The 22501-nt window shown below is 34.5% G+C and overlaps 2 protein-coding genes and 1 long non-coding RNA gene across 3 annotated transcripts; 2 read left to right on the top strand and 1 right to left on the bottom strand.

Moving 5' to 3' along the window:
- The first annotated feature begins 2045 nt into the window (after positions 1–2045).
- On the top strand, positions 2046–9512 carry LOC105223969 (protein commissureless 2). The gene is made up of 2 exons (XM_011201894.4): positions 2046–2966; positions 8418–9512. Exons 1-2 carry the CDS (start codon positions 2474–2476, stop codon positions 9008–9010), a joined length of 1086 nt encoding a protein of 361 aa, XP_011200196.2. The 5' UTR covers positions 2046–2473; the 3' UTR covers positions 9011–9512.
- Positions 2474–9010, top strand: LOC125778889 (protein commissureless 2). Its single transcript, XM_049458503.1, has 2 exons — positions 2474–2966; positions 8418–9010. Exons 1-2 carry the CDS (start codon positions 2474–2476, stop codon positions 9008–9010), a joined length of 1086 nt encoding a protein of 361 aa, XP_049314460.1.
- A 10243-nt stretch (positions 9513–19755) lies between the features above and the next one.
- LOC125779012 (uncharacterized) lies at positions 19756–20464 on the bottom strand. Its single transcript, XR_007423076.1, has 2 exons — positions 20154–20464; positions 19756–20033 (listed from the first exon to the last, which is right to left on the bottom strand). It is a non-coding gene; the product is annotated as an uncharacterized LOC125779012 (long non-coding RNA).
- Positions 20465–22501: the final 2037 nt, after the last annotated feature.

The following is a 22501-nucleotide window of genomic DNA, read 5'->3' as shown; positions in this document are numbered from 1 at the left end:
CAGGAAAAAGGAGATCTTCATCTAACCATTCCTTAATTCGTTCTTTAAAAAATTCCATAATCCACATATCCACCAATTTACTAACAAACTTTCTTAATTATTTTCGAATTTGTGAGCATTGCTCTTTTTTTATCTAAAGGTACAAGAGTTTTCATGAGACTGGTATTATCTTCAAAACGTCAATACTTTATCAAACAAAGCAGTGCATAAATACACCAATACACTCTTTGTATTTCCAATACACAGTTCGAAGTATGGTATATGCAATAAAAATGCTTTAATCGACTTTCCACACAAGTAGTAAGCCAATATTAAACCAATTGAGTTAGTGAAAAAAACCAAAGGCTTTGAAACAGTCTATATATTCCGTGTGACCGATCGGTCTTCTGGTTTGTGTGAGCCCATAAAAGGATAGCAATTCAAACTTCATTAAGTGGGACTCTGGATGGATCGGTTAAAGTAAATTATAAATATTTCCTAATATTTCAAAGGCAAATATACATGTACGTATATATGTATGCTTTTAGATTAAGTGAAAATGTACGACATCAAAAATCATATTCAACAGACAGGTTAAAAACACAATGAACACAGGAGACGAGCAGGAAACTACAACCAAACTTTATGTAAATGTTTGTAAGTAGTAAGCCAAGTTCTGAAAAAAAAATGAATTATTGAGCCGCTATCGGAAATTCAAAACTTGTCCCCATATTCCTCGTCAATTGACTACACAGTACTTGGAGAACCGACACTTGGAGCAAGAGACTCAAACATGGAAACCTTTGGAATGACATTTGATATTGTTGTTGGAGGAAAGTGTTGCTGCGAACCAAAATAAAGACAGCAACAAGGAACCTTGTCTGTCTGTCATCCTCCAAATTGTTCTGTAACGCCAATTATGGGCCACATAATTTGAATCTATTGTATGTAGACAACTATTATGTCTTCCGTGTTTATGCCACAACAATAAACCAACACATGCAGACGAACAGACTCACATATACATACATATTTATAAAGGTTTCAACACAAACAGAGACATTTCGAAAATGTAGAAAAGAACCAAATTATGTTTGAGAATAAGATCGTTTTATGCTGCCACACGTACATAACACAAGACAACACGAAATAATGCTCTTGTTCTTGGTTGCGTGTGTGCACAAAAGACCTAGTGAAATATTTCCCAGCCAACTAACCATCCATCTATGAAGAAATGCTAGAAGAGCAACCGAAGAATGGAAAGATGGGCCTCGTTGTTGTTTGTTGATGCGTAACCGAGCGGCAAATGAGCAAGAACAGACGGTAGTAAACGCACTCGCCCAATGCGGCCCTAAGCAGCCGTTCTAGGGATGAGGGTATGTACGGCGGAAAGAGCAGTTAAACCGACAGAAATCCATTTCCAAAAGAAAATTAGGCCTTTGTTATAAATTTACCGTCACAAAAAAGAGAAAAAATAAGCGGAAGACATGGCGAAAAGGCACAGCAGAAATGTTGAGCAAAGCAAGATAATTGACGAAGAACAGGTAGCCGGTTCGCCCTGCTGAGCACTGACGGTGAGTAGCATGTTAAGCGGAGAGCGAACGCAATGGTGATCATGAGAGATCGCAGTTTCCTTTCAATCTACTACAATTTACGCTCATCCCTAAATAAAGACAGCGGCAGCAAATTACTGTCAAAATTCCTCATGTCCATAGATTTTGTATGACATATACCTAATAAACGAAATTAACCAATTCATTCGTTTTGCTATCAATATATTTTGTACTGATTTTAGAATTCAAAGGAGGATTTAACGTAAAGTTTACGTTTTATTTAGCGATGCCGCGTCGGCGTGAACGCACCGCTCAACGCTTTTATTTGGGTAATGCCGCCTGCTTAATAATCATACTCAAGCTACCGCAACGACACTGAGTTTTGAAGTCTCTACATTGTTAGTACGTTTTGAGAAGATCAACGTTTCGGAGAGACTTACTCTAAGCAGCTGAGAGTCATTACAGTATTGAGGTTATCTCTTACCGCCAGTGCGGAGTAACTTATGGCTGCGTATCTGCGTTGCGGCCAACAGTTTAAACAGAGATTGTGTTAGCGACGGACGTACTAGACGAGCTGCTAACTGCTTTTAACACGCGAAGTGAAATAAAAAAGTGTACTACTCGTAAAAGTCGTAAAGTATAGCAATTCAGTCGCGTCTTAACAAAGAAAAGCAAATTAAATAAAGCGTGTCAGAGAAAAAAAAAAAGAAAACGCAACTTACTTCGGGAGAAAGTTAAAGAAAACCACACTGATACAGTAATTACACATGAGACACAATTCATAAATCGCAAAAACCACAAAACAATAAATAAACAGTCGCCACATAGAACACAAATCATTGCTCTTTGTGCAAAAAAAAAAACCAAGACAAAACAAAGTCGTCGACCCAAGAAAGTGATATCGCACCTTCATTTCGAGTGTACGTCGTATAAACGTCAACATGGAAGGTCTCGCACGCTCATTGAATTTCGAGCTGCCACACGAACTGCCACCCCTGGACAAATACGCGCAACAAATACTTGAAAATAGCAAAACCATTATAGTTCCTGCCACACCCACAGCGCCCACCGTACAACTACCTACGTCTACGTTCAGCACATCCAGTGATTTTTTGCAAAGAATCGGAGCGACGCTACTCAATTCCGTACAATTGAAAAAATACGTTAAATTCGACAATTCACCGGTTGTTGGGGCTTCCCTGAGTGGCAGGGCAAACGATATGGATATGTTCGGCATGCCGCCGCCACCCAATCATGTGTCGATCGATTCGTCCGGCTTTGATGCCGTGGACGAGCTGCAGCGCCAATTGGAGTACGACAAGTTCATGAACGAGGTGTGGATCGGCATTGTGCTCACACTGGTACTCACCTCAATGGTATTCTGCGTCTGCTCCTGCTTCCTCTACCATCAGTTCCGCACGTGGAAGAGAAATTGTAAGTAAAAGCAAAAACAAATTAAGTGATCGTTACGTGAAGTCAATTTCAAAAAAAGAGCTTAAAGCGCAAAATGAATTGGTGTCACAAATTTTTTCGAGTGTCGATATTATATTCGTAAATAAAACTCAATAGCTTCAACCTGCCATAACAAATGTTTATAAAATTGGAATATGTATATTTTTTTTTCTATACTTTGCTACAGATATTAAGTTTTCAACTATTTTTCTTGTTTAAACATTATTTAGTTTTATTATTAAACCAACGTTTTTTTTTTTCTTAAGTTTTAAGTTAGTTTTATATGATTAAAAATTTATTATATTTTTTTAAATTATTACTAATTAATTTTCCGCTTTTTATTTCTTCATACCCATTTTTATATTAAGTGCTATAAGTTTAATTATATTATAAGTCCCTTTGTAAATTCATTAAATGATATTCCTTAAGGCAATAAGCAAATTTAAAGTTAAACAAATTAAGTGATCCATTACAAATAAAATTCGTATGGTAGTTGTAGCCCTTATAGAATATATATCAGTTTACGTTCTAAAATATTTTTTTTTTTTAATTAGTAGCACTAAATTTAATTTTATTTATTAGCCTATTTGTTTTTTCATATAATCATTTTGATTTTTTTATCACTTTAATTTCGTCGTATTATTTTTGATTGAAATAGTACTAATATTACATTTTATAATAATTATAATAATAATAATATATAAAAATATTTTTTTTTTAATTTTGTATTTATTTTATATATTATATATTAATATTTTGTATATTTTATTTTCTTTATATTTATTTTTCATCATTAACACTATATATTTGGATTAATTTATTTAAATTTATTTTAATTATTATATTTTTATTCAGATACTTTAAATCAACTGAACCTTACTTAATTTTAATATCAATTAATAACAATAAAAATTAAATTAATTTAATTTAAATAATAAAAAATTAATAATTTATTAATGTTTAACATTAGATTACAAACTAAATTAAATATTTTTTTAGTCAGCAGAATTTATTTATTTACTCATACTTCCATTTAATTAATTTGAAGTTCATCGCATATTTTCACTTCATATTGAGCTTAAAATCAGACATTTATTTGTGTGTGTGTATGTTTTTACCAATTTGTACGCACTTTTGTAAGTCTACGTCTCACCTTGGGCTTAAAAAATCAACAAGTCGCCTATCGACACTTAAATACTTGCACCATATGTATATGTAAATATATATGTTTATTACATATGAATGTATTATATGTACATATGAGTATCTATTGAGTATCAATGTTTGTCCAACTGCAATAGGCATTGAAAATCCAATATTTATATTGACAATCGACGGTTAGCTGCATGCACTTTGTGTGCACAAGCACACATACACACTTGTAAATGCATACATATGTATACAAGTATTTACCCAGAGACATAAACTTGTCATGCGCCTTAATGCCAATATGTGAGTGTGTGTCTGCTTACTGCGGTGCTAACGCAGGTGTGCCTATTTGCCAAAGATTTCTCAACATGCATTTGTACATATGTATGTAAGCATGGATATGTGTTGCGCGCGTACGCAAATACGTCTTTGCCATTTATTATGCGCACTCAATTGGCTATAAGCCATGACCATTTACAAATATACATACATATCTAAGTGCGACTAACAAAGCCAAGCATGTAAATGCTTACCGCACCTTGCCTTTGGTCGCACATTCGTAATAAAACGCGAACTTTTTTCAAAAATGGTCAAAAGTGAAATTAATTGAATGATTAACGCGGCCAAAGTGCGACGTGCCTTCAAAGTAGTTCTTAAGCGAAAGTCAATATAACAAGTAAGAAAGGGTATGTTCAGGTGTGACCGAACATTTAATACTTTCGCAACTGGCATGAATTAAAGTCAGAGAAGTAACAAGCCAGGAGCAAAACGTCAACTGGAGCCTCGGAATCCAAACAATTTTACATACATGTACCATATAAGTATGTATGTATAACTCATACTTATGCACTGACCCACATATCGAGCATGAGGTCAAAGTTACTATTATCAAGAAATTATTCTCTCCTAATTTCAATCATATATCTCACAAATTGACCGATAATTTAAGTAAAAAGTTAGGCAACGGCTCTGGGATCCACATTTTCGGTATTTGGGGGCTTGAGCAGTTTTGATTCGATTTGGACAATTTTTGGTCATAGACGGCATACCTCAAAGGCACGATTCGTGTAAAATTAAATGTCTCTTGCTTATTCAGTTATTGATTGGGGAGTGTGCGGGGTTATGATCCGATTTTATTCATATTCTCATAGTTGTTAGGGGTTTTATAGGATTTGTCTTGAGCGAATTTGGTTATTTTAGCTTGAATGGTTTGGGGTGTATGTACATTAAACCTATTAGGCTGCGCTAAATTACAGTTCTATATCTTAATTTGGTGTTTACTTATGTCACTTGATAAAGTTTCGTTTAAAGGTGTTTTGTGGGCGTGTCAGTAGTCCGATTACGCCCATCTTCGAACTCGTCCTCTCTTTTTTTCCAAGGGACCTGTGTACCAAGACACATATGTATGTATGTATGTCAATTTAACTCAAGTTATATTTTGCACAGACGGACGGACGGACACACAGACATTGCTATATAACCCTATATCTATCTCGATTAGTTTTAAGTGATACAAACAATCGTAAGCTGAACAAAAAATGTGTACTCAATATGTTGCAAGAGTATAAAAATAGAAATGTGTCAATTACTCTTGTCGTGTTTGCTGTTTTATAGCCACAAACACACTCACACATACACAGCTGTGTACTTATGTATGTGTGTTAACATTTTACCCAGCTTTTTGATTCAGTTATGTTGTTTATGATTAAGATTTACGATAACTTTCATTTGATTAGAATTTCCTGTGGTTGCTCTTATCAGTTTTGTGTGACGCAGTTTTTCCAATGGCAGACATTCCGAAAGCACGTAGGCGCTAAATGTTTTTATGTGGGAAGGGAAAGGCAAGTTTTGCAATCTGTGTTCATTTGTCAACAATTTGAAGGCTGTTCATGATTGTTTTGCACATTGTTTCGCATTTGTTTTCAATAATAATTGATAAATATTGACTGCACATATATTATTAATTAGTATGTATGTATATGCATACTTATATGTGTAAGTATATGTACATATATGATTGTCCCAGCAGACTAAAGATCTTCGCCACGGCTCTATGATGTTTGATAAGTATTTTAATTTAATGGTTTTTATTTTTTTTAATAATATTAATCAATAAATATTGTTTTTATTTAAATTTTAAGTGTTAAATGCTCTTTATTTATTGAATATTTAACAATGTTAAAAAAAAAAACATTTAGATATTTTCTGAAAGCTACCATCAAACTGAAAAAAATAAAAGTGATACATTAAATTTTAATGTAAAGCAAATCGTACCATAAGTTCAACCTGATATAGTAATTCAACACTGACGAAACACAAAAACAGGCTTAATTTTAACATATACCCATAGTTCTAAGTTTATGAAAACAGCCCTAAAATCTCAGCTTTTCGATTCATTATTTCGGGAACAACGAGGTTGTGAACACACGTATACATTCTTATGAGCACTTTTATATATTTAGACAAGTATTAGTCATTTATAGTAATTTAATAGTAGACACATTTAGTAATTTTCCCCACATGCGATTCAAGTTGACTTTGTAAGATTTTTACTGGCGAAAGCGACATTAGTGCATTGTTTCTACAATATAATCCTCACCCCAACTCATTATTCTCATTCTAACAATTTGCCAATTTGAATATCGAAAGTGAAAATAAAAGTGAATACATAACAACAACTGAGAAACACATACAACAATTTCAAATAAATGACCAGTACTCATAAATTCCACGCTTCATTAATCTCACTGCTCAAACAATCAGACAGCGTTCAAGCTGTGATTTAACATTTAATGTGGGTATAGTGAGTCACATACATACATACATATTATGTGCTCAGTGAAAGTACTGCTTTATGTATATTGGCATATCATTAGCCAATAAAGGGCTAATGAAACACATTTCAACATTTTTTGATTGCTGTAATAATATTGTACAGTAATCTGCTCATTTATTCATATTTAATTTATTTATTGGCATAAAAGCAGGAAACTTAACACTTTCAATTAATTTTGTGTTGTTTACATATTTTTATATCTTGAACCGAGTATATCAAGTTTGCTACGAAGTTTGTAACAGCCAGAAGAAAACGTCGGAGATCCTTTAAAATACATACATAAGTAAATGATTATCGTGTTGTATGTCCGTCTATCTTCATATACGCGGACTCTTTAACTTTGCACTCATCCTTTTCTCCAAAGAAAGCTGCGCGTTTGTCGGAAACGCCGATGAAGGATGACTATAGCAATTAGTTACCATACAAACTTAACTACAAAATCAAGACTTTACAATCAAAACTTGTTTATATGACAATATATCTTCACGAAACTTCGCAACGTTACATTTCCCGAACGAATTGCTCAGATAGGACTACAGTAGCTGCCATACAAACTGACTGATCAAAGTCAAGTTCTTATACACATACATACTTATGTAAAATTTGTTGTTTCTGAAAGAAAGGAATTATAACTTCAATGCAAGCGAATTTATCTTTTTTTTTTGATACCGTTATTTATTTATTTGTTATGTAAAATAAATTTAAAACTATATCAGCAGACAAGTAGCTTCAATAAATTCTCGAATGTTTGTGACATTCATACAAATATTTTGTGCATACATATTTATGAAAAATGCAGGAAAAGGTGATCAGTGTCAATATTTAAGCAGCTTAAAACTAATTAGATTCGTATTCATTAACAGCAAAGTGTCAAAAAAGGTCAGAATTAATAATAAATACAAACTATATGAATTGCTAATTCATAAGCCGAAGTTTTTCTACCAAAGTGAAATAACTAATTTTCGTATTATTATTTAAATTCACCGTTATTTGTGCAACTACATGAAAATGTAGAACCTGGGGGTGGTCTAAAACGGGTTCCCGGTTTATTTTGCGAAACTGAATTGAGTACGTTGCCCTCAGCGCTCGTCAGAAGAGCATATAAAGCGAGTTTTTTCCATGTTTATATGTACGAATGTATACTGATTATTTTTTAAATTTGTAAGAATAGTGGACAATGTATAATAAACAGTATATAGGCATCTAATGCAATTTTGTGTTCAAAACTTTTCGATTAAAAAAGCAATTTTTATAACCACTATAAATTGCTGACTTAAAAAAATTCTGAAATTTTGACAAAAAGTATTATTTCTGTGGACACTCTAACTTATTTTCTCAAAATGTTATCAATATACATAAGTACATTTATATTATTTTACTAAACTTATTTACATTAAAAAATCCTTCTCTTTTTCGTAAATAACAATTCGCTTTCTTCCCATTTCCAGACCGCAACACTGTGACGCAATCACGCAACGGACACGAAAGCGAAATTACGAAATTACACCCCGGCATTGACGATCCCGTGCCCGAATACACGCTCGTCTCCGGCTTGCCTTCTTACGAAGCTGCACTGGAGCTGCTCAATAAATCACCGCAGTCCTGCCTCATAGTGCACCCGAGCGTCTTCAGCGTGTTCCACGTAAATGAGAAGGCAACAACTAATGAGGAACAACCACCTTCACAACCAACAACGCCTCAGTCGCAACTCGTTGAAGTAATGTCGCCATTATTGCCAACAATGAATGCCGCACAACAACAACGGCAGCATGCAACTGGAACAACAACAACAACGGGTATGGTAAGGGCCGGTAGAGCCTACGCCGTTTTGCCCACTTACGAGGAGGCCAATAGCCCACACAACTTGTTGCATGCAGGAACTGTCACTTTGGCAACTGTCAATGAGAAATCGGTGAACGTATGCGCAGGACAAGCGAGTGAAAACCACACAGTTCTTACTATGCCAACAACAACAACAACAACAACTTCAATGGTAGCCAGCACAATATCCAGTGAGAATGGTGCGACGCATAAAAACTAAGTGCATCTCTAACGGTGGATTGTCGCAGACAAGTTCCGCAATTGTCAAGAGTGACTCCCAAGTATAGAAGTTTGACAGCTGTCAGTTTGACTGCACATCTACACACCGCAACTGTGATATTGTTTACCTTAACTGATTGTTGTTTTGTACTTAGTCTTAGTAGTTATTTATTTATGCAGACAATGCAATTACTGTTCAGCGCGAAAATGAAATTTTAGCTGGAGAATCAAGAACTGTCAATTTGTAAACGTCATAAAAGTTTACTTGAAACAACTGTGATGCCTCCGCCCAAATTTTAGTTTGATTTGAAATTTAGTTAAGCACGATTACCAGTTTCGATGTGGAGTTTCAATAATTGTATTATAAGTATACTATCTTAAGCGATTTTTATATTTTTAACGCGAATGTAGTTATGAGAGGTGCATTCAAACCCATCCTAAGTATTTATTCTAATAATTAAAGAAGATAAATGTGAATTATTTACATAGCAAAAACAAGTTAAAATATTGTGTTTTCCTTATAATGGGATAATTGGATAGCTAGCTATTTCAGGTGTGGATTCCTGACCAAACTTTTTCTAAAATTGAAGTTCACCAAAGTATATGAAACCGAGTACAAAACTCACACCCATATTCAACTGAAAATTGTGACATGCACCAATCGACGACTCGTAAGGGCTTTTAGTTTCATGGGCAATCGTAAAATTACTTATTCCATAGGCATCATTATTCCGCAGGAAGTACAAATTAACAGATATGTATACATACATATGTTAAACACCAAACGTTGAATTCTTACTACCTTAGCTCTAGGCAGTGTAGCGCTCTATGTCCCATATGTAGCATAGAAAGTTACCAAAAGTTAACTAAAGAATGTCTATTAATTAAAAATGATCTGGCAACATTCTCGGAAATTCCGGCTAATCACATCCTACTTTTTCTCTTTACAATGTTAAATCTCAAGAATTCTCTACAAAAGTCTACTGAAGTCAGTAAAGTAAAGTTTTAAAAATACATATTTGGAAGGCAAACCAATACAATTTAATCAAAATTAAAAAAAAAAACAATTTTCGCACCTCAAAGTAATGCTTCGCTATACCCTAAGAAACCTACATATGTCTGTTAATTGGTTGTCGACCTAAGTTTCTCTTATTTTATCTTATTGTAAGAACAAAGTTTCACCTTTGAAGGATTTATTTGTCAGATTTTCAGTGAGTGTCAGTGAGTTTATAAATAACAACAAATTTGTTCTTTTAACACAAAAGAGCAAAGGCAGCACCTGAGATTATCTAGTCTCAATTTGCATTAAAAGGAATGTTAAGGCGAACTTTTTTTAAGTCAAACGGGCACATTGAAATTATTGATCCGATTGTTTATTGTTTCCTTGTCACAGGTAGGGTTTTTTACGTGGTGGGTACCAAACCCAACGCGCAACCCTGGGGAGGGGATGTTTCTCCTTTTCACTTTAGCTCACCTTCAAACGGATGTTCTTTGGCTACGCAGAGGATACTTGGCCACTCACAAGTGAATGGCGCTCGGAGAACTTTTCTCACTTGAGTGAAATTCTAAACGTGGCTCTATGGATGGATAATTGGATCTTTGTTGTGGCTTTAGGTCAAGAAAATCAATAACTGGATAATTTTGGAAAAATCCGTGAAAAAAGGACGATTCACACCAGCTCTTCGATTTCAAAGCTGCTCTTGACAGCACGAAAAGCCTTTAGTTTAACACGGCTGCGTGAACTGACATTGAGCAGTTCGATACCAAAAGAGGTTTCAGTCTATTTTCCGTCTATCTTAGAACCAGTATTACCACTAACAACAATGCCAGTTTCGAAATTCAATGGGGAATAACTCTTGCCAACAGGTGCTCTTCGGACTGAGTAGTAAAGCCCTCTCTCGACGAACAAAGACTCTATAGGACACTCATTATTCCCGTCCTGTTATGTGGTGTGGATGCATACACGATGACAACATCGGATGAGTCGACGTTACGAGTTTTCGAGAGAAAGATTATGCGGAAGATTCATGGTCCTTTGCGCTTTGGCAACGGCATTCGATGGAACAATGAGCTATACGAGTTATACAGCGACATTGACATATATACTTGTAGTTCAGCGAATTAAGAGACAACGGCTACGCTGGCTATGCCAGTTCCTGCCGGGGGAAGCAGAAAGAGAGGAAGATATCAGGTAGAGAAGAACTTGGTTGCACATGATATCTCGAATTGGTGCCAAATCGTTAAAAGAAGAAACGATTGGCGCGCTGTAGTTAACTCGGGTAAGCGATTATAAAGCCATTAAAGAAGAAGAAGAAAAATAAGAGATTTTTTATTGTAACATAACTGTTCTAAACTAACGAGAAAAGTCGAAAATCATAATTTATTTTGACATTGGTACTTGTTACTGCACTGAAAAGCGAAAGAAACATAATCAATTTAAAGTTTAATGAAAAGTAAGCGTGGTTGTTGTCAGATTTAGCTCAGTGTCACAGAGTAACATACGAATGTCGAAACAGTGTTGCGTTTGGTGGAAATTGGTCTATTAGTTCTTAAAGGTGAAACGGAGCCCTGTTCATAGTTTTAATTTTTAGCCTTTGTGCCCCTTACTGCTGAGAACACTTTAATTGAGTTGTAACACTAATCAAATAATGTTTGAAGGTCAGTTTGCAGTGGTAATTTATTTTTTGAATTCGGCATTTTTTAGGTGATGGTTGATGATACAACAAATGAAGCTGAAGCAGTGAAGGAGTGTTTCTTTGTGCTCTGGGAGAGTTGAAAATACTGTAGTTCAGAACATTGTGCTTCGACATATTCTCAGATTTTGTATGCAATTTCTCCCCCGCGGAATAATATGGTGGTCTAACAATCGAAATACATATGTATATTCTATTAATAAATTAATCATTAGTAAGTTTTTTCGTTCATTAAACATAATTAATATGTACGAAACCAGTTTATATACATAGTAAATGCTAAGCATGTGGTCGTTAAGTACGTTCGATACGACACACTTTAGCGGCGAATGCTTTTTCGCTCTCGGTCACGTTTCTTTAGGATTTGTTGTCGACATGTGTCGAAACATGTGTATGTAAGTGCAGATTTGTTGTTTTATTTGTGATCACATTTCAATTAAATACCTGATTGTTACTTAAGCTTAGTAAACATAATCAGCCTTGACAGATCGCCATCAAGTCTGGCCGCATTTAATGTGTCGGTGAATTGAAATTTAACAAATTTTCCACTTCAAGAACGACTCGTCCGCCATTTCCATACAAATGCGGATACCTATACACATACATGAGTGCCAATGTGTGAAGTGATCACTTGCTGAGACGCTCTTTGACATAAAGATGACGAGGCGCGTAATTCTTTTGGTTGGTTCGAGATTTCGATACCGCGATAATATTTTCATTTTATACTTTGGCTACATTTTGTCTAGAGTAATTATGCAAATACCTTCGCACACATATACATAAAGAGTATGCAAATTGAAGATGCATGCATTGAAAACGGCATAAAAGATTTGGAAGCGCTCGTTTGGACTTTTGTAATCATACGGGTGATTATTCAAATGAAGGCCAATATTATTTAATCATGACCTGTTTTAAGTGTTAAAACATTAGACACAAAACGATGCAATAATATAAATTTCTCATGAAACGTTATAAGGCAACTGACCTCAGTTAATAATATCTCAATTGGATTGCTTACAGCGCAGCTCTGCAGATTCTTGATTTTGTCTTCAAAGTGTGATATAATTGTTTTTTTTTTAATCCTCGAAACCGTTGTTAAAGTCAATTTGCAGAATAGCCTTCAATGCGTGTAGCGATTCAAATTTAATGTCCTCAGTTGACTCAAAACGGTTTCCCAGAGCGGTTAGCTGAAAATTTGGCGAAAAACTCACCACACCTCGACAATCGAAGAAAACTGTCAACATAACCTTAATTTAAGACCTGGGTGGTTTTCCAGCTTCGGTGCTTCATGACATCCTGGTAGTCGGAAAGCTTTGTTTCACAGACGTAGAAGCGACCCGGTTTTTGAAAAATTTAGTGATTATGCCTTTTCCTTTTCTAAAGACCAAATTACTTTTGAAAATGGTTTTCACTGAGCTTTCAGATATACCAACAATCTAGTCAGATCTCTATCTGTTAATCGTCGATTCTCAAGCACTAATTTCTTTATTTTATTGACGTCGACTACTCCCATCTATTCTATCTATAATGCTAACGTTCTCATGGTACTCGTATTTCTATCAAGTTTCATGAAGATATCTCAATGTCTACTCAAATTGTCACTAATACAGACGGACTGATGATTTTAACTTGACTTCACACGGAACAAAACTGAGAAAAGTTAGGTTAGGTTAGTTAAAGTTTTCATGGTAAGAAAATTACTTGTTTTGCGAATTTATTTCTTAAATATGGATTTAATAATTTTATTCAGACCTTTTGCACATTGTTGAGCACACTTTTGACAACATAGGGCATTTTTTTTCGTCACTTTTTATACCCTGAACAGGGTATATTAAGTTTGTCACGGAGTTTGTAACACCCAGAAGGAGGCCTCGGAGACCCTATAAAGTGTATATATAAATTATCAGTATGTTGAGCTGAGTCGATTTAGCCATGTCCGTCTGTCTGTCTGTATATATACGAACTAGTGCCTCAGTACTTAAGATATCGTTTTGAAATTATTTAAACATTATTTTCTCTTCAAGAAGCTTTGTCGGATCTGCCGATTTCGGACCACTATAACATATATATAGCTGCCATACAAACTGAACGATCGGAAACAAGTTCTTGTATGGAAAACTTTCATATTTGACAATGGGGGATTCTCTTGCTCTTGCAAGATTGCAGATTGCAAAAATACTACACCGAAATATACTAGGGCACGAGAGCACCCATTGCAGAATTTAGTGATATATGAACGGCTGATTCGGTCAATTTATTGTAAATGACTATTGCGCATGGCTACTGTGAACTGCCGCACCTTCTGCATTCAATCTTAACAAAAATACTGTAACAAATCTTTATAATTTAAATAGAAATTATAAAATCTATTAAAATTTTCCTTCCTCAACAATTTAACGTCAAAATATGACTTTCTGTATAATGACAGCTAAAACAGGGTTGTAATTATATTTTTGCGTGTTTACGCACATAAAAATGGGTTTTGGTTTGATTTTACAGCCCTTGCAAATATTTTTCTGTGTGTGTTTGTTGTTATGCCGTTGCATTAGGTGGAAAAATTTGCAATTCTTGCACCGTGAAAGGGTTTTGTAAGAGCAAGAGAATACCCCTAATGTATCTTCACAAAAGTTGGCACAGGTTATAACTATATAATATACCTGAAATTTTTCAGATCGGCTTATATAGCATATATCTTCCATACAAAATGGACACATAGTTGCTAAAAGAAATGCACTTGTGAAGGGTATATTAGCTTCGGTGCAGCCGAAGTTAACGATTTTTCTTGTTTTTTTTTGTTTTTAATTAAGGGTTTTTTCCACCCACAAAATGGCGGAATTTTTTAATGACAATTAGCAATTTTCACTTTAAATAAAAAAAAATATCAAAGAACGTTGGGACGAAGATTTGATTGTAATTTGACTAATTTTTCTTGATTTTTTATTTTCCAATAATTTCCAGCCGAGTTATGGTGAACATCGCAAAGTGTTTTTTTTCTTCAAGGCGTTCTGAAAGAAGCTTTGTTACCGGCTTATGCTTCAGTGTTTCTGCACGAAGAAATTACCCTAGATTGTCAAAAGTATGCTCTATAATATGCAAAAGGTCCGAATAAAATTCCTTAATCCATGTTCAAGAAATAAATTCGCAAAAATGTCTTTTTTTACCTTAAAACCTTAAAAAAATCATAGATAGAGTGATTGAAGAGGAAGGTTTTTATGTATAATAACATCTATTAAATTATTAAATAGTGGAAAAATACTGTTATTTTTGAGGTTTCTAATGTGATTTCTTAAATAATTACATTTTTTCGCTTACATTGCAAACGCAGGCTGAACCCTACGAGATTTATCAAAATAATGTACTAAGTACTGTACACATTGAAAAGATCTTCAGGAAACTCAGAGTTATGAATTTTCAAAATTTCAACTTTTGAAAAAAATGATTTTAAACCTTTGCAAATACAAAGAAGAGTATTTTAGTATAAAAATATCTAGCCAGCATAACGTTTTCCTCTTTTTCACCGCTATCCATTGAGATATGTACTAAATTTATCCATTTTTTATAAACAAAAGGTACTGCATTTTCAAAAACCAATAAATTGTTTCAATTTGGAACTGATTAGGTTTGTTTAATTGAAAAGTGTACGTTAAACTTTTCAGTAACTAATTTGTAAACTTCGGAGAGCACCGTACATAATTGCATTTTTGACAAACACTTTGAACGAATGAAGAATTTATATTTAATATAATCAAATGCACTGCGAACATAGAAATAGCTTTTGAAAATAATAAGCATGGGTTGAGTTTACTTGTTACAGTTATTAAATTTAATGTAAGCGACCACATGTTTATGGAAGTTTACAAGAATGTTGGTCCCATAGCTGATAATTTTATTACTCTAATGAGTTTAGTGAAAGGCATAATTGAAACGATAAATATATAAAGTTATATTCACACATATGATACTATTCAGAATCCAGAGTCAAACTGTTTTAAACAAGTCTGTCTGGCTAAGCTCGCTCACTTTTAAATAAGGTGAGCAAAGCAATACCGCTTGCAAATATTTGTAAGCATACATTACTACAATATAAATCTGGCCTTTGTGGTAAGGCAGTTTAAGTCACTTGAAAGAGAAATAAATAAGTAAGGAATGGGTAATTTCGGGAGAAGCCAAAGCTTATGTAATCTAAAAAATTGTTAAAAATAAAAGAGACCTAAGATCGTTAAAAAAATACCGTAATTTTTTTCTTACTAGAGCCAGCAGTATACCGGCTAGAGATCACCCCGATATGCTGTAAGACGGCGCTCCCATAACCATTAACGTTGACCTGGCATAGAGATCGCATAAGGACATTTTGTTTGTATATAACCTAATCATAGCCATTCACAACTAACTTAACCTACAAAAAACTGACCTAACAATTAAAAATCTACCCCAAAATCAGATTCCTAGTCTATAAATATATATTCATTATAATTCATCCAGTTTTGTGCACAAACCCTTACTATAAATTAAGGACAAGGTATTCTACGAGTATATCAAATATAATACACATAATTCTTAGTATAAAATAATGGGTTTTAGAAAGAATAATTCAAAGACCCCTGAACAGCAGGTATTTGCAACAGAGAAACTTGTAGACTGCAGAATCGGTTGTGGTAATATTTTCAGTATTTTTGGAAATAATATAAAATATAGATACATAATTTTGGATCAATCGATTGAGGTCAGCTCAGATTAAACGAAACCCTAACAAGACATGTTAATATTTGGTGTAACTCACCAGATAGTATCAGCTGCGAAGATACAAAATTAAATCCAATCAGTGAATAAATAATCGAAGTCCAAAGAAAAACATAAATAGTATTTATGTATATTAATTCGATAGCGTTCAATAATTTGATTTCACGCTCGCGCAATCAGCAATTCCTCCCGTGGATTTCCACACCAAGCCAGAGAGCAGACCACTGCAATTTGCGACAGCTTAGATTCAGCTCGAAGCGAGTTTTCGAAAAGTGGGTCAACAGCAAAATCGTAGCCGACGCGTCGGTGACGTTCAATGCGTCACGCCACAGCGAAGTAAACTCGTTCGTACCCGCTTAAGCCATTGTAGCCATGGAAGCCGCAAAGTAACGTTGTCCTAGTCGTTTAATAACGCGCGCGAAACCGGTTTCACTTTCATGGTGCGGGTCACATATGGTCTTTCAATTGAGAATTCGAACATTCATTCACTTACGAACTCAAACATACATACATATGTATGCACTTATCTTCGTGTGTTTACAAATTCGAATTGAAAAGAGATGTGTTGAGTGGTGATGGCGATTCCGGTGCTGATTGCGATGGAGATGAGATGCCTTGGCGGCCACGCGTGACAAACTGTAATTATGCATGTATATGTTTGTGTTTACTTAATCATGCGTCCCGATAAGAAAGGGACTAGTTGAAAAGTAACTTTTAACTGGTTCGTTACAAAAATACAAAAAGTCTGTTGACTGTTTGTCTGCACCCAGATACCTTACTATATGATTTCATAAAGTTACTTAAAATATGTCCAAAAATGAAGTTCTTAAAAAAAATAAGTTTTGGTGCTTTACTCGTACACTCCTTGCATTGGTAACTGTGAAATGTAGTCGTTTTTATAGGGTTGTGACTCGGATCGGTAGATTGTGGCCAATACCGGCGCCTATTTTAGACAAAGCTTTCACATATCCATTTTTCATGAACTTTAGAGCTTTAGAGTGCGCCTATCTCGATCAACATCTTTTTACGGATGCCATAAATAATTTCTTATGTTTTTTATTCTGTCGTAATAGCCTTTTTTGGATAAATCATTTATAAATAGATAATTCGCTCGGTGCAGAGAACGGAAAAAACTTATAAAGGCAATTCGAAAGTTGCAGGTCGCTAAAACATATACAATTACAAGAAATCGTTCTATAATTTTGCACATCTTGCTGCAGCCTTTAAGCATGAATATTGCGGTAAACACTAGTTTTTTCAGACTAATTCGCTTTAGTTCAGGTGCAGACTACTATTTTCGCTGAGTACTTTGGAATTTCATTGCTGTATATCCAAAGATGGTTATTGTTGGCATCTTGAGCCTATCAGAAAATTAAAAGGCTTTAATGACTTGTTGCTGCCGAAATACCGTAAATTTTCTATTGTTTGTAAGACTCGTTGGCGTAAAGGCTTTGTTCAATAAATCGTTAACTTTGTTCAGCGGATAGCATAGCCAGAGATCAAAGCACAACGGTCAGGCAGCACACATATGCTGATGGTTACAAAACGCGAAGCTCCGAGGTATATGCCGGCACTTTCACTTGGCAACCGTGAATTCACGCCCAATGCTTGACTTTGACTTTTCACTGTTATTGAAGTGTGCACTTTTACGTACCTTGTTTTGACGTGTTTTCATTTTTCAACTCCTATAAATCATTATAATTCCTCTTATATGACAACTTGTTGTTATTGTTTACTTAATTCTTGTTTACTTTGTATGCCTTTCAATAAATGCTGTCAAATATTTTAAGTGTTTTGCTCATTTGGGGTTATGACCATTGGAAAGCTCACCGATTTTGGTTTAATTGAATAATGTAGCCAATTGCATTCAATGAGTTTGCTCATGTTTATGCTTAATTTGTGTTTCGTGGTTTTAATCCATTTCACTTCAAAGAAGAAATAATATAATTCGAAGATAGCTTACAAAGTCTTTTTGCAGATAAGATTTCGGATTTAGGAAATTTCGATTTTATGAAGCTCCATTATTTATGGATGTATGTAAATGAAATAATTGATCCCAGAGTTTGCAGCTACATATATAGGGTGATTTTTTAAGAGCTTGATAACTTTAAAAAAAAAAACGCATAAAATTTGCAAAATCTCATCGGTTCTTTATTTGAAACGTTAGATTGGTTCATGACATTTACTTTTTGAAGATAATTTCATTTAAATGTTGACCGCGGCTGCGTCTTAGGTGGTCCATTCGGAAAGTCCAATTTTGGGCAACTTTTTCGAGCATTTCGGCCGGAATAGCCCGAATTTCTTCGGAAATGTTGTCTTCCAAAGCTGGAATAGTTGCTGGCTTATTTCTGTAGACTTTAGACTTGACGTAGCCCCACAAAAAATAGTCTAAAGGCGTTAAATCGCATGATCTTGGTGGCCAACTTACGGGTCCATTTCTTGAGATGAATTGTTGTCCGAAGTTTTCCCTCAAAATGGCCATAGAATCGCGAGCTGTGTGGCATGTAGCGCCATCTTGTTGAAACCACATGTCAACCAAGTTCAGTTCTTCCATTTTTGGCAACAAAAAGTTTGTTAGCATCGAATGATAGCGATCGCCATTCACCGTAACGTTGCGTCCAACAGCATCTTTGAAAAAATACGGTCCAATGATTCCACCAGCGTACAAACCACACCAAACAGTGCATTTTTCGGGATGCATGGGCAGTTCTTGAACGGCTTCTGGTTGCTCTTCACCCCAAATGCGGCAATTTTGCTTATTTACGTAGCCATTCAACCAGAAATGAGCCTCATCGCTGAACAAAACACGCGCGCGAAACACATTTCGAACCGAACACTGATTTTGGTAATAAAATTCAATGATTTGCAAGCGTTGCTCGTTAGTAAGTCTATTCATGATGAAATGTCAAAGCATACTGAGCATCTTTCTCTTTGACACCATGTCTGAAGTCCCACGTGATCTGTCAAATACTAATGCATGAAAATCCTAACCTCAAAAAAATCACCCGTTATATTTTCAAATTAACTAGACTGAGCTACAAAAAATCACGCGCTTGAATTGTGGCTTATGGTAACTTCAACATGTTACACCGAAGTACAATGCCTTTTGTAACCTTACGGTTCTTTGCATAATTTTTAAATAATCGAGATTGTTTTAGGGTTGCATACAAGAGTAATAGAGGCAACATTGCGAAGAGAAAACCATCAGAATTTAAAGGCAGAAAGTTAAAAGGTTATGGCAAAGAATAAAATCCAGTTGTATTATTTTATATAATAAGGGATCATACTCTGTCATTATAAATGCTTTTTGAAGTATATTGATATTATTATTAATGTATATATTATGTTGAAATTTCGCGATTTGTTTCCCCCAAAGTGTGTAACATCTTCTACCAGACTTCACACATCCATTATGATGACTCCTCTGGTTGGCTTCGCACTGTACATATCGTGTAGTTAGTTTTTTGGCCCGTTTTTGACCTTGCATATGTAAATTTCGATCAGTGTTAGATTTTTAGAAGCTGTTTGAGCACCCCTGGACTGATCTTACATAAGCAGTTTATATAATTTACTTTTGCAACATTGTTAGTTCTACAATTATTTAAATGGACAAAAATTACTTACATAAAAAACGTACAAATACATAATATATTAAATGTATGGAGAAAAACTAGAGGATGTTCCTTTTATTCACACTGCCGTATCATAGACGTGTGCAAATGTTCTAGGGTATGTACCCTTTTCATTGCCTAATCAGTCCTACTGCTTCTACGTCGAATTCTCTACTAATAGAAGCTAATAATCTCCAATTAGTTGTATAGAAAAGTTTATATATTTTTGAATATGCATGAGAATAGCAAACAAGTTCAACGGCCGCAATAACAAATTTGTCACCGAGTTTAAAATACGCAATCAAAATTATCGTCACTGCATTTTGTTAGACACTTATCACCACCACCAGATGAGCGTGTGTGAAAACGTGCGCGCTACTTGATTGCAGCTCCCTCAAATTGCACTTCATAAGTCAACTGTCAATGAATTCAGACTAGACAATTTGTTTGCACATTTCATTATCAGACAACAACAATCAGGTGTTTGCTTCAGTTGCTAACCGTTTTTATTAGTAACACGTGGAAGTCGCGCACGTCTCTATGAGTAAATATTTGTCTCCTCCTGATGCGCTTAGGTGACTAATTTTAATTTATCATACTCATCTTCTCGCTCTCGCTTTTTTATCTATCTGTAGTTCCGACTTTATTCTAATAGAGTGAAGTAAGTGATTTAGTTCTAATGAGGGAACTATTTTTGGCACCACTCTTCGGTGGAATTTCATATCTTATAACTACTACCCTAATCAATTCAACCAACTTAGTTATATCACGGTTTGAAAATGGGCGAAATCACATTAAAACCAATCCCTCTCCCCATGCCATTTTAAACGCCTTCAGTGTTTTTCACTTTTCAATATACATACATATAAATCAATGAAGATTAATTTATATGGAAGCTAGAATGAATAGTGACTGGAAGATTTCGTGGAATGAACGAGATGATACTAGTCCATTTCCAATTTCTATACTTTGACATGGGTACCTCTCCACCAAGCTTATGGCGAACTTTATAGCGAAAGCATTGGTCACTTTGCAATATAACTTAAGTAGGGAAAATGTTTTAGAAGCTTCAAAAATCGATTTTTTTTGCTTAAATCTCTTTAAAAATTATCTAAGAATTGGTTCCCAATTACAGCGCTTGGACACAACTCGTTTCTCGGTTTTTAATTGTTACGATTTTTCTTAATTTGCGGGCAGAATAGAAAAAAAACTAAACGTCGTATGGAATTGGGGCAAAGTTTATTATCTTTGGCATTAAAATATCTTCGATTTAAACAAAAAAAATATAAGAAAAGTCAAGTTTGGCATATTTTTAAACAACATAAAGTAATTTTTTTTTTTTATTATAAACCACTTTCTTTTTCAATTTTTAAAATTGTTTTAAAATTATACACTTTTTTTGAATTTTCTAAGCTTAACTAGAAGATAAACTATTAAAAAATGTGAAACTCTATTATTCTTTTTTTCCGATAGAAATTGCGACCTGCATCCTGCCCGCCGTCTGACAAATGCACATGCGAGATGCATCGGACAATTGCTTCCCAAAGGCAGAATATCAAAGATTTTGGATCCAAAAAAATTTTAAATGATGTTTAAATAAATTCAATTATTTCTTTCCCTCCTAAAAAAATCGATTTTAATAGAATAAATTGAACGTATTTTCCAAGTATAATGATTTTTCGAACATCCGGTTGACTTTATACCATACAAATTCGGAGGTCAGTGTGTAAGATATCTTAACAAAATTAAGTCAACACATGGAATCGCTTCACGAGCAACCTAGCCGATTATATCAGTCAATATGTGAGTTATTTTTATAAAATTTCGTAGAAACATGTTCCCTAGTACACTTTAGTTTAATGCCAAAGTTAAGTGAAAACATTTAATATGCCCTTAATTATTATCCATTAGAAATGCATCTAATCTTTGGTTACACTTGTTCTTAGTACTTTCTCGCTTATTTTCACTTCTTTACGAAAAAATTAGGCTGAATTACGAGTCTAGTCAATAAACTTGTTATTAATAATAATTTCTTAAATTAACAAAGAATAATATTTTTTACAAGTAAAAGGTAACCAATTCAAGATCGAACCACGAGGGTTGCTTTTTATATATCGAGATTAGATAATACAAACCAATATTAATCATAGAAAATCGCTTTTTTCAAAATATTCTTCATTAAAATCTATATACTTTTGATTGCATTTGAACCAATTGTTGAAACACTTTTGCCAATGCTTTGAGAGCTCGCATTGTCGTGGCATTGCGACATGTTTAGATTGTTTAGTGCATGATTAACTTTTGTTAGATTCGGCTCGTCTTGAAACACCTACACAATCGACTGCTGCTTTCTTGTTATATATTCTTATACTGGTTTCACTAATGCTTAGAGTTATCTCGATCTCACGATACGTCACATGACAGTCTTGCGATATCAGTTTGGGCACA

The sequence above is a fragment of the Bactrocera dorsalis genome, chromosome 5, assembly GCF_023373825.1.
Source record: "Bactrocera dorsalis isolate Fly_Bdor chromosome 5, ASM2337382v1, whole genome shotgun sequence".
NCBI lineage: Eukaryota > Metazoa > Arthropoda > Insecta > Diptera > Tephritidae > Bactrocera > Bactrocera dorsalis.
The sequence above is the reverse complement of the archived record's forward strand: the minus strand, read 5'-3'. Positions and strand labels throughout refer to the sequence as shown.